The sequence below is a fragment of the Phyllostomus discolor genome, chromosome 5 (assembly GCF_004126475.2).
Source record: "Phyllostomus discolor isolate MPI-MPIP mPhyDis1 chromosome 5, mPhyDis1.pri.v3, whole genome shotgun sequence".
Taxonomy (NCBI): Eukaryota; Metazoa; Chordata; class Mammalia; order Chiroptera; family Phyllostomidae; genus Phyllostomus; species Phyllostomus discolor.
Window position 1 is genome coordinate 152,650,591 of NC_040907.2, and position 15,746 is coordinate 152,666,336.

Genomic DNA, 15,746 nt, shown 5'->3' on the forward strand with positions numbered 1-15,746 from the left:
AAATTCTTGACTGTCTTGCCCTTTAAAACAAAGAGTAACCCATACGGTTACACAAAGTCAACTCTGGCCAAGACTTGTGACCTATTTCTGCTACCATTCCCTAGAAATGGAAAATATTCCAGTGATTATTTTTTTAGACATATCAGAAGTAAATGAGATTATAAAACTTTCAAAGTACCTTTCTATTCACCAGGGAATCTCTATGAGGTTTTAAGTTACAAACACTCTGATTATAACTTTGAAAAAAACAGAAAAGATTGGTACTCTACCTGCATAAGGAGCCAATATATTAACCACTTCTATTCGGTCAATATAGATCATGACCCCACCACTAAAAAAGAAAAAAAAAAAAAAAAAAGGAAACACTGTAAGCCAAATACAAATCTATTATAATCCCAGAACATTAAATATATAACACAAGATAAAATTTAGAAGGAAAATATTAAGGCACATACTGATTAAAATGACTCCACTAACCACTACTCAAATAACTACGCATACTCACCTAGTTCCTCTTGTAACAAAGGTTCACTTCTGTCCTGTTCACACGAAGACTAAACCTATAACCTAAAGCTACTTAGCATTTTGCCCTTATTAACTGAGGCCAATAGGTAAAGCAGTGCTCTTCTCAAAGTCTCCCTTCAAGAAACCAAGAATATGGTTCCTCAAGAGGTACAGTCAAGCCACTGTCTAAAATTCTTTTGGTTTCCTGTCTTATCTTAATAATTCATCCATAGCTTTTATCTGTGTTTTGTCCATATTTATTCTAGTATGAAAATTTTTCTGGACTTCTGGTCAAGATAGAGGCATAGGCAAATATGGCTTGCCTCTTTGTATAACCACATCAAAACTACAACTAGAACACAGACCAACCACCACTCAGCACCATCAGACATCGAGTTGAATGGAAAGTCTGACAACTACGGAATTAAAGAAACCACATTTATCCAGACTGGTAGGAGGGGCACAGACGTGGGACAGGCCAGTCCTTCACCCACATATGGTGGATAAAAATTCAAGAGGGCTATCTCGGGATTGAGGAGTCCCAGCCCAAGGTTCCAGAGCCAGGAAGATTAAGTTCTCTCAAGTTCTGGCTGCAAAAACCAGCAGGAATTGAGTTGGTGGAAGAAACTGGTGGAGCCCCAAGCAGTTCCTCTGAAAGAACCCACACACAGGACTCATTTACTCAGACTCACTCCCTCTGAGCTCCAGCACTGGGGTAGCAGCTTGAAAGGCACCAGTGGTATACTTGGAGAGGCTGAAGTATCTGATATCAAGGCAAGCAGAAGCCATTTTCCCCTTTTTGAACCCTCCCCCACGAGAGCCACAGAGCTGACAAGCTGGTGCTGTATCTGAGACTCCATCAAATTTGGCTAACACTGTCTGACCCACCTTGGAGATCCCCACAGACTCCATTCCACCCAACTTATGGGTACAACCAAACTGCTCTTCCATATGAATTGCAGTTCTCAGCTCATACTGCACAACTTTCTTAAATCCTTTCAAACAAGTAACAGCTGGCCTCAGTGAGCCCCAAACCCAGGACTAGCAGCATCCAGCCTAGATTCACAGTTTGCCTTCCCCTGGGAATCTCCAAGCCCAGCAGGAGAAGCAGCCATCTCAGACTGCTTTATGACTCAGGCAGGGTGGCCCTGGAAAAAACACAGGTAGGGGCTGACCTTGGTCTGCACCACCCAGTAAACCCCAGGGCCTGCACACACTGTGGGAAGCTACAGACATGGAGCACCACCACCCTGCTGCTGCATAGCTGAACCTCTATGGAGGCTGGAGGCTGGTGGTAGGTGGTCAGAGCCAATCCCTGTAGCTGACTGGCCTGGGAAAGTCTCTCCCAGTGATCTGCCAACAACAATCAACTACAAGAGGAGGGTGTACTCAACCCACACAAAGGGTGCAGCTTAGGTAATAGGCAAGGCTGTGCCACTAGACCCTACAGGACACCTAACTACATTGGGCCACACTACCAGGAAATGGAGTCAAAGTAGCTCCACCTATACATAGAAACACAGGGAGGCTGCCAAAACAAGGACACAAAAAAACCTGGTGCACAAAAGAACAGATCAAAACTCCAGGAAAAAAGCTAAATGATATGGAGATAAGTAATCTATCAGATGTAGAGTTCAAAACACTGTTATAAGGATGATCAAGGAACTTAGCGAGGACCTCAGCAACATGAAAAAGATCCAGTCAGACACAAAGGATACACTATTGAAATAAAAAACAATTTACAGGGAAACAAGAGTAGAGTGGATAAAGCCAAGAATCGAATCAATGATTCGAAACATAAAGAAACAAAAACAACCAAACACAACAAGAAAAAAGAACCCCCTAAAACAAGCATAGCGCAAGCAGCCTCTGGGACAACTTCAAGCATTCCAACATTCACGTAATAGGGGTGCCAGAAGAAAAGAGCAAAAAATTGGTTATCTATTTGAAAAAATAATGAAAGAAAACGTCCCTAATTTGGTGAAGGAAATAGAGATGCAAGTCCAGGAAGCACAGAAAGTCCCAAACAAGATGGATGCACAGAAGCCCACTTCAAGACACATCATAATTAATATGCCAAAAGTTGCCCTGGCTGGTGTGGCTCGGTGGTTGAGTGCTGGCCTGTGAATCAAAGGGTCGCCGGTCTGATTCCCAGTCAGGGCACATGCCTGGGTCATGGGCCAGGTCCCCAGCAGGAAGTATACAAGAGATGACCACAACTGATGTTTCTCTCCCTTTCTTTCCACTCCCTTCCCCCGTCTAAAAATAAATAAAATCTTTAAAAGAATAAAAATAAAATGCCAAAGGTTAAAAATAAAGAGAGAATCTTATAAAGCAGTAAGAGAAAAGCAGTTAGTTACCTACAGGGGAGCCCCCATAAGACTGTCAGCTGATTTCTCAACAGAAACTTTGCAGGCTAGAAAGGATTGGCAAGAAATATTCAAAGTCATGAAAAGTGGGGACCTACAGCCAAGATGGCTTTAACCCACAAGGCCACAGAATCAAAGGGCAGATAAAGCTTCTCAGACAAGAAAAAACTAGTTCACCATCACCAAATCATTACTATATGAAATGTTAAAGGGACTTACTTAAGAAAAAGAAGATGACCAAAATTATGAACAATAAAATGGCAAAAAATAGAATTCTATCAAAAATCGAATCTAAAAAACTAAGCAAACAAGAACAGAGACAGAATCATAGAAACAAGAGGCGTGTTGATGGCTGCCAGATGGGAAGGGGGTGTGAGGGAATGGGTGACAATGTGAGGGGATTAGGAAGTGTAAGTAGGTGGTTACAAGCATAGCCACGTGAAGTACAGTATAGGAAATGGAGAAACCAAAGAACTGGTATGTGTGACCCATGGACATGAACAATAATGTGTGGATGGCCTGAGGGGATGGAAGAGGACAAAGGGAAAAAATTGGGACAACAGCAATAGCATAATCAATAAAAAATAATTTTAAAAAAATTTCCCCCTGAAATCAAACTGACATTCTAGAAAGACAGGTCTTGTTAATTAGTGGCTTCCTATACTTCCTAGCCTACCCTGAGGGGCATGTGAACTTTGACTTGAGGTACGTGAAGTTAGAGGTTTTGAAACTGAACAACTAAGCCTTCCTACCAACTTACAATGACATGTTTCCCTGATAAAAAAGAGTAATACATGCTCACAAAATTTAAAAAAAAATCTGAAAAAAAATTGGAAAGCAGGAAGATGAATATAAAATTTACCTAAAATCTTGCCAGCTGCCAATTTTGAGTCATCTCTAAAGGGAATCCATCTCAGAGAGTTATAGATAGATTCAGGGAGAACTTGAAATTTGTTCCCTTTTAAACAACATTTCCATCCTTCCATTGATGTCAAAGCCTCTTTTATACAGACATGTAATAGATATTTTAGTCATTTAAAATATAGCATTTAAAAAATACCTTCAATTTTACATTTTGTTTTGATACAATTCAACATACTGATTATATTCTAGAAATAATTTGGTCCTTGCTTGCCTTTCTTCCTTAAAATTCTTTAGGGCAATGCTTTCAAAGTAAGGTCCTAAGACCAGTAGCATTATCATTACCTGGGAATTTCCACTAGAAATGCAAATTCACAGGTCTCATTCCAGACCTACTGAATCAGAAACTCTAAATTAGATGGCTTTTAATGCTACAGATGACAGGTGAGATCATTTCATTTCAAACTATCAGTTACTGAGCACTTACTCTGGATCAAGTGCTGGGTGGGTTAGGCACTTTATATATAGAGTAATTCTATTCCTTAGAATAACTCTCCAAGACAGGTTTTATTATCTAATATTTACAAAGGAGGAAACTAAGCTTAACAAAGTCAATAAAGGCATGTGGGGCAGCAAAGAATATATGGGAATTCTACAATTTCTGTTCAATTTAGCTATAAACCTAAAAAGTGCTAAAAAAATAGCCTCAGTTAAAAAAACTCAATAAAGCAGATGTGGCAGTACTGATATACAAAGTTAGGCCTGCTGGTTCTTTTCAGTAACACCTTAATGGCTCCTAAAGTGGAAAGCTCCTATTTGGATATAGGGCTTCCCTCAAATAACGCTCAGAAGAGAAATCTCCTGGAGTTATTGGGTTGGCCAAAAAGTTTGTTACATTTTTTCCATACAAATGCTCTAACAGTGCTTAGCTGTCTTTCACTTCATTCAAAAACATTTTATTAGATGGTACTGGGACAGCTGTCACATCAGCACTTAAAAAAACCCCCATCAAAATTGGTGAATTTTTGTGCAGCCATTTTAATATCAAAGATGGTGTAAGATAACACATTTTAAGCATATTATGCTTTATTATTTTATGAAAGGTAAAAATGCAACAGAAACATAAAAAAAGATTTGTGCAGTGTACAGAGAAGATGTTATGACTGATGAAATGTGTCAAAAGTAGTTTGCGAAGTTTCTTGGTACTGACATTCTAGCCAAAAAATTCTGTGGGGCCATCTTATGCACTGGAAGATGTTTAGCAGCACCCTTGGCCTCTACCCACTAGAAGCCAATGGCAGGAGATAGCCAACATACTCAAAATATCCAAATCAACAAAATTGTTGGTGAAAATGAAAAATGTGTCTTTTATTTTACAGAGAAACCTAAATGGACTTTTTGGTCAACCCAATACTTTCATGTCTCTTTGAAAGATATTTAAGTGACCACAGCTTATGAAGAAAAACTCCATCTGCACTAAAGGGAGGATGGTTAGTGAGGGGAAAGCTTACCTTGTTCCACAAGGCACATTTTTAACTTCATCGGTTTGCAGTGTTGTCTGGGGAGGTAAAAACATCTCATCAATACTCAGGACACACAGTGTGGAAGAACTACCGGTCCCAGGGGAAAACCTCTGGAGAACTACTCAGAGGTAAGTACAGGAGAGCTCCATTACAATTTTAGTCACCAAAGATCTGCTATCAGAGTTAATTTCTTTTTATCCTGGCAGACATGAAAGCTTTGAGACAAAATAGTTTATAGCTAATGCTTGACTCAGGCTGGAAAGTTTCAGTGTTCAACCTCTGAGTCCCTTATTTGCCCGGAGATGGCCTAGGATTACAAACTACAAGGCTTACCCACAAGGATACCACTATAAAGACCCATGCTCTGAACTCTGATTCCACTGCTAATATTACTGCTTACGATAAGGTAAAAGATAAATATTAAATGCATACAAGTAGCCTACAACTCAAAGGTAACCTTGAACTGAATAGCAATCTTTTTCTCAAAAAGTTATAGTCAATATTTCAGTACAGGCCCCAGTGATGTCCCAAATGGTCTGTTCGATTTCCTTTTTAACAGAAGTGCCACCATAGCACTGCTTCCTTAGAGTGAACCCGCAATCTGGCACTTAATTACTCTGCCACTTTGTTTGGATCCAGAGTGATTCTGTACTGCATTCTAAGGCCTCCAACAGGTGAATACCTAATGAGTATATCTAGACACACTGCACCTTATTAAGCAACGCGGCAGCATATTACCTTATGGAATCCAAAGGAGAAAGGAAGCATGGTCCCTGTTTCCAAAGAGTTCACTATCCAACACAGGAGATAAAACCTTACAAACCAAACTCTAACAGGTATAAAATAACAAAGTATAAAATGATTTGTTAGGTATGTAAAATGATAGGTTGAAAAGCACTCAGAAGTGAAGTACTTATAAGCCAGGTCTAGAGGAGAAATAAAAACAGATGAGGCAGAGGAATATCCTATCCAAATACACAAAGTTGAGGATAAACCGTATTGGACCAAGTGACAGGAAGGAGGCTGGCTTGCCTACGGCAGAAAGGGCAATACAGATAAAGCTGCAATCCTGAGCACACAACACGGTATTAAGTACAGGGCCCTGCATGTTGGTGGGCGGAAGGGGGAGTGGGGCAGGGAATTGGGCTCTCCCTAGTCCATCTTGTATACAGACACAAAATAAACCTTTCAGAAATATGGTTTTTTCCTTAATGCCTTTGCTCATATGTGGTGTTCTTCTCGGTACCCATCATATCAAGAGGCAAGAAAACAAGCTGGGAAGCTAAAGCATTAATTTATTTAGGTTGATTTAGTAAAGTGCATGGAAATTAAAAGCTGTCAATCCAGGAGACATACAGAGAAATGATTTAATAACTGGCTGCATATAAAATTCCAGGAAGGAAAACAGACTCTGACTCCAGGGTTGAGAGATTAGGGTGGGGGCATACACAGTGACAGGTTCTAGGCAGAGTGAGAAGTTGACAAAGAGATGAGTTCGTTTTACCACAGTTCCTCAAAACATCAACAAAATTCAATTTCCACACTCTACAACAATATAGAAGGCTATGTCTTCTAATGTGCTCCAAAAATTCACATAAAATTTTTTGTTTCATTCATATTAGAACAATTTCTTAAAATTGTCTTATTAATGTAATTCTTTCCTAGAATGTTACTGTTCCACATATTAAAAAAGAATACTCCTATTTAGTCACACTGGCTCCATTCAAATTTTTTGTAAATGCAAAGTATATCTGTTTACACTGAAACTCTTTACTAATTTCATTTCCATTTCTTGTATTATAGTTTATCACAATATATGTATGTACATATATAATATATATTTGTTATATGTGCAACTGAACTCTAAAACCTATTTAATGTTTATCATCTACAGCTCTTCTATGTATCTCTGCATCAGCATGACTTAACATACTAAGCTCCAAGAAGGCAGAGAAGATATGCCTGGCACTGAACACATCTAAAAAAGCCCCTAATCTCTAAGGGTCTGATGGTGCCATTGGCAACATCATTATAAATTGTTTGGGCTGTTGGTGAGATCATGTAATTAAAACTCCTTCTTTCACAGAGGAATAACTGAAGTCTACAGCAGTGAAGTGATTTTTGCAAAGTCATGCAATTAATTGGTGTCAGAACCAGGACCTAAGTCTCCAGGTTTCCAGCCCCAAGTTCACTCCACCATACTGCTTCCTGAGAAATCAACTCAATTTAACAACTCTCGCAACTAGAAAGGTCAGAACTATAAATGGGTTACAATCCCTGCCTTCAAGAAGCTTAGAGATTTTCTGGAAAGAAAATACACACAAAAAACTTAGTACAAGATACATTATTAAAGACAATTGTATTAAACAATACAAGATAACATTATTAAAAGAAGTAAGAATAAGACCAAGGGCCAAAATTCACAATATAGACTTTGGAGCTACAGATTAGAAGAGGGATTTGCAATGAGCCTTAAGAAGGCTGGAAAGATTGAGACGGGACAGAGGAAATGAAGGGAAAGGTGGGGAGAGAAGAGGTGGCAGCACAAACCAAGGCAACAGTGGATAAAGTAAATACGGGAAAACAATATGGAAATTAGTCTGACTAAAGGGAGAACACATTTCACTTCAAAAGATACAAATTCTTGCCCTAAACCATCTAAAAACAAATTGAAAGGAAAATTCTCACTTAGAAAGAAGCCTAGACTTACATTTTAAAATTAAATATATTAAATTTTCCTCAGTCCTGAAAAATTAGCAGATAGAAAACAAACCTCCAAATCCAGAGATTTATGACCACACTGAGTTTACAAAAGTAGTCACAATTTAACCTAACCCTATTTCATCATCTTATGTCAACAGGTAATTATTAAGTGTCTCCCATGGCCAAAATACTGTTCTCAGTAAGATGCTACTTTAAAAATTCTGGAATGCTATGGGACCCATTCTCTAAGGGTCCATATCAAATCATGCTTAATGTCCCAGGCAAAAATGTGAGGCAGGAAAGCTGTGTATAAAAACTCAGATCCTCCACATTCACAGTAGTCCAGGAGCTTGCCTCTATGGAAACCAAACACCGTTCTAAGCCAAGCAATCACTGGTTTGTATTTCTAGTTGTGTTCTGAAGTCCTGCTTTCATTTTGACAGCAGAAGCCTTGCTGCATAGCACTATATAGATGTGAGAAGTCCATTTTCCCAAGCTGTGTAGCTCTTACTTCTAATATATTTCAAGGGGGTGAGATGGTTCAAAATTGTAACCTGTACCCTGTACTTTAACTCTTGCATTTAAGTAAATACCACCTTTGTCTTAAGCAATAAGGAAATCTATCTCCACCCACAAATGCAGCAACTGTTCCTGTCACACCTGTCTTTCCAGTGTAGGGGCTTCCTTAGAAATCACTCACCTGCACAGATCTGAACGTGGTAATGAAAGGCAACATGATATGATAGCCCGGTCCACTGGGGATAGTTAGTAAAGCTCCTCCCCTGCAAAAAGATGTTTCAATTTGACAAGATTATAAGGAGAAAAATTCTCTTTTCAAATCTAAAATACTATAATAAGTATTCATTCTTACTCATGCTACTGACCCATAAAAGCCTCACTAACACGAACTACTAATGATGAACAACTGCTGATCCCTAAAATATCTGCTGTAGCTAAGGAGGTAAAAAAAAAAAATCACATTAAACTGATGTTACACCTTGTTTCATAAGCTGGACCAACCACACCTCTGGGTCTCCAAACACAAAGGACTTTCGTTGGTCTTTAACTCTCTGAGAAATACCTGTAAAAAAAGTTCTAATGGCTCTTAGTCGCTGTGTTTTAATTGTGCATAATTGAGCCAGTTCAAAACCTAATACATTTAATCACCAGACTGAAAAAAGAAGATAACGCCAGGGCAGGGTACGGCCAATGGGAAAAAGGCGGGACAACTGTAACTGAATGATAAAAAATATACATATAAAAAATAAAACTAAAAGAGAATAATGCAAACTTTCAAGGAAGGAGAAAATTTCTGAGGTTCAAGATTTTTTTAAGCTACCTATAAAGCAATTAAAATACTGAGGGCATATTTAAAAATTTTTTAAATTAGCATGGAAAGATAAAGGGAGAGGGAGTAGAGTAAGGCTGTAAGTAGAGTATCATGGATTGTTCACCAAATTCTGGAACGTAAGAACTATGACAGCACATCTGGAAAGTGATAAAAAAAAAAAAAAGAAAGAGGCACTATGGGAGCAAATATTAAAAAGAAGTCCTATTCTACTTGTTGAAGAGTAATTTCATAGAACTTAAGCTTTGTATTTGAAAATATAAATAGGTCTGCAAAGTATTCACAACAAATAGCTAAGAAAAAACAAACTGTTCGAGGTCCATCCTTACCTTGAAAAGTTCTTTCCTTGGTTTTACTACCTGTTAGGCAATGCTGAACTAGATGGAAATATGAACTAATCTGTCATTTTTTATGCTAGACCTCCATCTCCTAACACGTGTCACTGAAATCGCATCTGAAACTGACGTTTCACGGAGAAGACTGTTTCTAAGATTCAGGGTGGATTTAAAAGTAGAAATATCACTTTTGGGGGATGGTGGAAACAAGCTAAAAACTGAGGCCCTTTCATCATTATAGCAATTTCTCCAGACTGTCCTCTCTGTCAAAAGGAACTGGTGGCACCATAATGAGGAAAAAGCTATCTGAGCTCAACTAGAGGGAAACACATTCCATACCCTTCCTTTCCTCAACCTGAAAAACTGGTGTAGGGTAAAATAAGGGTGGCCCATCAACGCTGTTTCTGTGTTTTTCGAGGTCCAGAGATGTAAGAACTGTCACGGCCATCGTGTTCTGGTCTTATAAGCCAAACCCAAACACTAAGTGCTTTCAAAGGGGGGAAAAAATCTAAAGAACCATCACAAATACGACCCAAGTTTCTAAATAGCGTATGAATCTCAAACTGAAACCCTGTACATTGTATGGAACACAACGACTTATCTATCTCTTCAGTTACAGGTGGAGGAACCACTGCCTGCCTGCCTTCCTTCATTTTTTTTCTCCACAAATAATCGAGTTTACAAGGAATAACTGCAGAGACTCAACCTCTGCACAAAATATACATAGCGCTAGAATTGTCCAATACCTGCAGGGTGCCCTGCAAAAGCGTGTCTGAAACCCCCCGCACTCTTCCTATAGCTGGGACGAAAAAAAAAACTCCCTAGGAGAGGGCTCCCCAAGGCTACAGAGAAAACAACTTCCCAGACGCCATTCCACCGGGAGTCTTCCTTCTACCTGTTCTAGAACCTGAGCTGACTGCACAAGCTGCTCACCTGTAGTACACGGCCAGGTGTCCTTCCTCTATCTTGTGGATGGAGGCGTAAAGAAGAATGACCACCAGACCCGCCACTGCAACCACCAGAACCCGGACTTGAGTCATATTCATCCTTGTTTCTCCTGAATAAGGGAGGAAAGGACCCCCAACCTCGTGAGAGACAGGCCTACCCTCCCTGGTTTCCACCCTCTAAGTCCGCACAACTGGCTCCCTTCCGCACGCCAGCCGGGGAGTCTATACGCTTTTTCCCTCCTTCATTCCACCTCGCCGAACCCTTCTCCCCCTCGATAACCCCTCCACCGGAGGAGGCCCGCAAGTCACCCCTGCTCGTTAAGCGTCGTGACCTGCGCCCCCCACCAAGGCCGTTCCCGCAGGTTGAAGATACTAACTAAGAATGGGGCCAGCTACAGGTCCGAAGGGAAGCCGACTCCTCCGCCGCACCGCACACATCAGCGACGCATCGCCCCCGCCGGCACGTGCGGCCACCTCCCAGCCGCACTAACCATGGGCACCCACCGGCCCCGCCCACTCGTCTGGCTCTGCGGCTGCGCGGTCACGCACGTCGACGCAGAGCTCGCTCCGCGACTAAAGAGACGGGGAGCAGACGGGACAAAATTCTCCCAGCTGCCTGCCGCGCAACTTCCCGCGAAAGTAAGTGGGCTCCGAGTAGTGCACTGGTGGTTTCCCGTTCCGGAAGAGAAGTCGTTAATCTGGAAAGAGCAGGCATGCCGAGGGAGGAGAGGGCCTCCGGGGAAAAGGGACTGGTCAATTTGTTCTTGCTCAAAGACTCACTCCCTCACTCTGTGGTAACTGTTCCACTTTTTTTGTGCTTTAGTGGTTTATACTGAAGCCTACGTGACAAGCGTGTGCCTCAGGAACAGCTAGAAATGTTCCAAGTAAAGTGGAAGTTCAAAGAATAAGGTATCCAATCAAGTTCCGAGCACCTACTAATGTGCCGAAATGCTTATCTGCTGAGGGCCATCCAAGCAATAGGAACGGGTCCTCTAGGAAAACGAAAAAAGAACAAGGAGCGTTTTTGAGCTTCCCTGAAGCCGGTACGCTGGAAAAGAATGGAATGGCAAAGTAGGCCCAGGTTCTGCAAGGTTCAATGCATCTTTTCTGCAGGTAGAGTACTGGATGGCTAGAAAGAGACAGACTTTTTTATTGTGTATTCTTATGTTTTTAAAAAATATGCATCATGTGCATTTAATAATACTAAAACCAAAAAGGACAAAGTTAAAGAGTAGAGGTTGGAGATGAAAGAATACAAGGGAATAAGGGCAGCATATTAGAGTAGGTTGGGCAGTAATGGTTACTGGAAGCCTTCGAAGGCTAGCAGTGGAACCATGACTGGACAAGTGGACTAGGGTTGGAGGGCTCTGACCTCCTGGGCAGGGAAGTATGAGAAAGCAGTGCTTTAGGGCCAGTGGTTTTGCAAACTGGTTTAGAGTGGAGACAGATTAGAGGCAGAGAGGCCAAATGGTTAGAAACTGCAGGCCCAAGGTTACAATGGGAACTGGTTAATGGGCATCAAAACTGTGGAAATAGGAGGTGGTAAATTGGCTTCGTCTTCATTAAAGCAAACCCTCCCAGACCACCCTACCCTCTGCCTTCAATAAATGCATTTACCTGTATTGACCTTTGCCTTTTATTACTTAGGAGTGTCTGGGACCTTGTCTGCTCCACATAAATGATAATTTGCAGAGCTTACCAATTTTAACTTCCAAAAAGCAAAAAGAATGAAAAATAACTTGTTCTAGCCCGTTCTCTGGATGGATTCCTAGTTTTTCATACCGTTTCACTTAAACAATGACATGTATACAACTCACAAATGCCATTCAACTCTAAAAAGCTGTAACCCAACAAAAATAGTGGTCAACTACTGCATCAAAAGCAAGTCTGAGGTGATCTGAGTGTACTAATCTGTTCGGACTCACACCACCTGCCCATGCCACCTTGATCAGACTACTCTGCTGTCTGTCACCCCAGCCACACAACACAGAATGGCCCCACCCTACAGCCAACCTTTTTATCAGGTATTACAATGTTTAGAAAATACATAATTTTTAAAGTCCTTTAACAATAATTTAAATGCTTTGATAGCTTTGTGTTCAGACTCCCAGATAAGTATTCTTTCTTACTGTACTGTCTGTGTTAACTACTTCTGATTTTGCCATGTAGTTCAGTATCTTCCAAACAACAGGTACCCAATAAATGTTTCTTGTCTAAGACGATCTAGAAGTAGAGAAGCAAGAAAGAGACTGCCTTTTGTAACAGCTGACAGTCAAATTTCTATATTTAAACAGTAGTATCAGATGACTAAAGTTAGACAAGCCCAAGGTTTCAAACTTCAATGAACAGGAAAATGACACTACAAGCAAAAAGGAGATGGTGTGACTAAGACATTAGTTTATTAGGGCAAGGTATGAGCGTGGCTTTTAGACATGGACATTGGTGACAGGACATCTCAGGTGAAAAAGGCCCAATACCGTCTTAACTGTAAGTCCTGTATAACTCCTAAGGAAAGTACAGTGGGAGGCCATTGTGTTGTTCTGTGCTCCAATTCCACTTCATGGAACCTTTGCATTTTCCCAAACCATATTCAACTACAGGTGGCTCTTGAACAACACAGGTTTGAACTGTGTAGGTCCACTTACTTATACATAGTTTTTAAAGAAAAATTGTCAGCCCGTCTTATTTGCAGTTTCATGTCTGCAGATTTAACCAACCACAAAAAACAGTATTTTTGCATTCCCAACTTCCATTGGCTGAACTTACAGATGTGAAGGACCAACTATATAGGCTAAAGTGATACAAAGAGTTTTGACTGTGTGGGGAGTTGATGCCCCTAACCCCTGTGTAGTTTAAGGGTCAACTACATTCATCTGATTTTAATGATTAGAGAGGCAAAAGTAATTTAAAAATCATTTAATACACAAAGTGAAAAACTATAATACAAAAGCATTTCACATTTTTAAAAAACAAGTATCTTCTAAATTACTTAATAGTTGACAGATCCACAGTCCTTTATGTGAAATCGTTAGAGCCAGATATTTCAGAATTATGAAATTTTCAGATTTCCCAAAGATAATTCAGTGCATATACCAAATTATATAAACACCCATCAGGGTCTATGGCAGCAGCCTTTCCTGCCCCCAAATAATCAAACATGTTAATATTTCTACAGCAAAATAAATGGATATTCACACTAAATGGGATAAGGAGATTGAATTGTCAGTTCAGATTAGATTTGCAGGCAGATGACTTTTGTCACCAAGCTTATGAAAAACCTTGTTTTCAGAGCTTTTTGGATTTTGGAACTACAGGTAAGAGTGCAGACCTTTATTATTTGCATGAGACATGAAAGATTCCTGAAACAAATGAGCCATTTTTACAAATGAAAAGACATATATATGCTCTCAAATACATTATAAATTAACAGACATCTTCTCTTTGATATTACTAAATGTACATCTTAAATACATATACACATAGCACACTTAAGATATACACATAGCACACTTCTGACAGTCCACCGGTATTAAAAACAAAGATGCACAGTCCCTTCTGTAGGAAAGGAACACTGTTAGATGTGCAATGAAATTGAAAATGGGGTTGACCCAACTCCTTACGATGCTAGAAAGAGCACTGCTGAGTGCAACACAAGGAGGTAGGGTTTATTCTTCAAGAGGTACAATTTTACTCGCAAGCAGTCTCCATCACAGAAACACAGGCAGACAACATTTACTTGGAACATGTTACTGGATGTTTTCTTCTCTGTATATATTACTTTTGGCCTTATGCCATAGTTAAATGTTAAAAGGTATTTTTAGTCAGTTAAATAGGTAATGTTTAACCAAGTTTAAAGTTAAATAAATTGCAATGATTTGCCTAAGTAGCTGCAGTATTTAAACAAGTTCACAAACATAAAATTCTGTCTATTCAGGGGTTAAAATTACCCAAAGCCAAAATATTGCCATTGTAAAACCATGAGTAGTTTTTGATCACAGCCATTTCTTCCAATGAATGGTGTCTGAAGAATGGTTTCATGGGAGAAAACAAATTTCGAACATGTACAGCAACAACTTCCATTGGTTTGGGGACAGTGAATAAGTGGCAAGTCATTCTGTTAACCAACTCCAATCAAGATTCTAAAACCAGGCATGAAAAGATTACAATTAGATATTGACTATAAGTGGTAGGCTTGTAAGTCTTAATTTTTCTAAGTTTTCTGTATGTTTGGACATTTTATAGTCAAAAGTTAAACCATTAAGAGCATAAGTTGCAATCAGAGGTGAATTTACCTTATTTTCTGCTAATTAAAAAATATTTCAAAGTTTTCATAAATATTTGAAGGAATAATGGAAAAGGAGATACAAAGAGTTGACATTGAGACTAAATGTAGAGAAGTTAATCCAGTTTTTTAATTTTGTTGTTTCTCCAAGTTTTAACAAATCGGTAATTCACCGTAATTAATTAAAACTATATTAACAATATTCATTTTATACACAGCAGTTAATGAATTGGAATTATGATATAAATCCTGCCTCATCTTATTGGAGAAAATTGATTGTCGAAGCAAAAAGGTATAAACCATTCAATTTCAGTGGTCACAAAGAAAGCTCACCAATCATTTAATTTGACCACAAGTGCTACTGTTGAAGATTACTGATGACATAATCCTATTACATCCATGAGTAAGAGAGGATGGGGATTTGAGGTCAAGGATATTCCTCAAAAGCCTTCTCTTTCCTCTCTGAGTTCTTCTATTCCCCCCACACACCCCAAATGCCCAGTAAGACTAGCATGGAAAGCTAAACTCTTTGCCCCTATATACCTAAAACACACATCCATATCCATATAAAACTTACCATCATCCTACCACTCTGTTCCTCATTTACTTCATGAATAATAGTGCTTAAATGGCCAAGACAGTTCAAATTTTCTTCTACCATTTGTGCCAAAGTCTCCCTGTGAGAAGGAAAAAAAAATATCCTTTCCAAATTCAGCAAAGGGGCATATGAATTTCCTCTAGTTTTTGGTTTTCAGGGTCAGATGATCACTGCCCTTTCTGCAACCCCGCATCCCAATCAGCTGGTTCCCGTAGTCTTCAGTGTCCTCATCCTTCCCACCCAGAGGCACAGTGCTGCTTGTCACTCCATCTGTTG

The 15,746-nt window shown here is 39.7% G+C and overlaps 2 protein-coding genes across 7 annotated transcripts in view; both read right to left on the reverse strand.

Annotated features, from left to right (window-relative positions):
* Positions 1-11,116, reverse strand: part of ERLIN1 (ER lipid raft associated 1) — a 38,452-nt gene extending 27,336 nt beyond the window's left edge. Inside the window, exons 1-5 of one of the 2 annotated variants that reach the window (XM_028513626.2) lie at positions 10,968-11,116; positions 10,577-10,700; positions 8,661-8,742; positions 5,246-5,292; positions 270-331 (exon numbers count right to left, since the gene is read on the reverse strand). In XM_028513626.2, the coding sequence (XP_028369427.1) occupies positions 270-331; positions 5,246-5,292; positions 8,661-8,742; positions 10,577-10,700; positions 10,968-11,028 (376 nt within the window). In that variant the 5' untranslated portion in view covers positions 11,029-11,116. Of the gene's footprint in view, positions 1-269; positions 332-5,245; positions 5,293-8,660; positions 8,743-10,576; positions 10,701-10,967 lie in introns of those variants that run through there. The other variant, XM_036027144.1, reaches the window with a different exon arrangement.
* A 2,374-nt stretch (positions 11,117-13,490) lies between these two features.
* The window catches only part of CHUK (component of inhibitor of nuclear factor kappa B kinase complex), a 51,462-nt gene continuing 49,206 nt past the window's right edge, over positions 13,491-15,746 (reverse strand). For 2 of the 5 annotated variants that reach the window (XM_028511663.1, XM_036027142.1), the window contains exons 20-21: positions 15,450-15,549; positions 13,491-14,729 (exon numbers count right to left, since the gene is read on the reverse strand). In XM_028511663.1, the coding sequence (XP_028367464.1) occupies positions 14,700-14,729; positions 15,450-15,549 (130 nt within the window). In that variant the 3' untranslated portion in view covers positions 13,491-14,699. The remainder of the gene's footprint in view (positions 14,730-15,449; positions 15,550-15,746) is intronic. The other 3 variants (XR_004903470.1, XM_036027143.1, XM_028511664.2) reach the window with 2 other exon arrangements.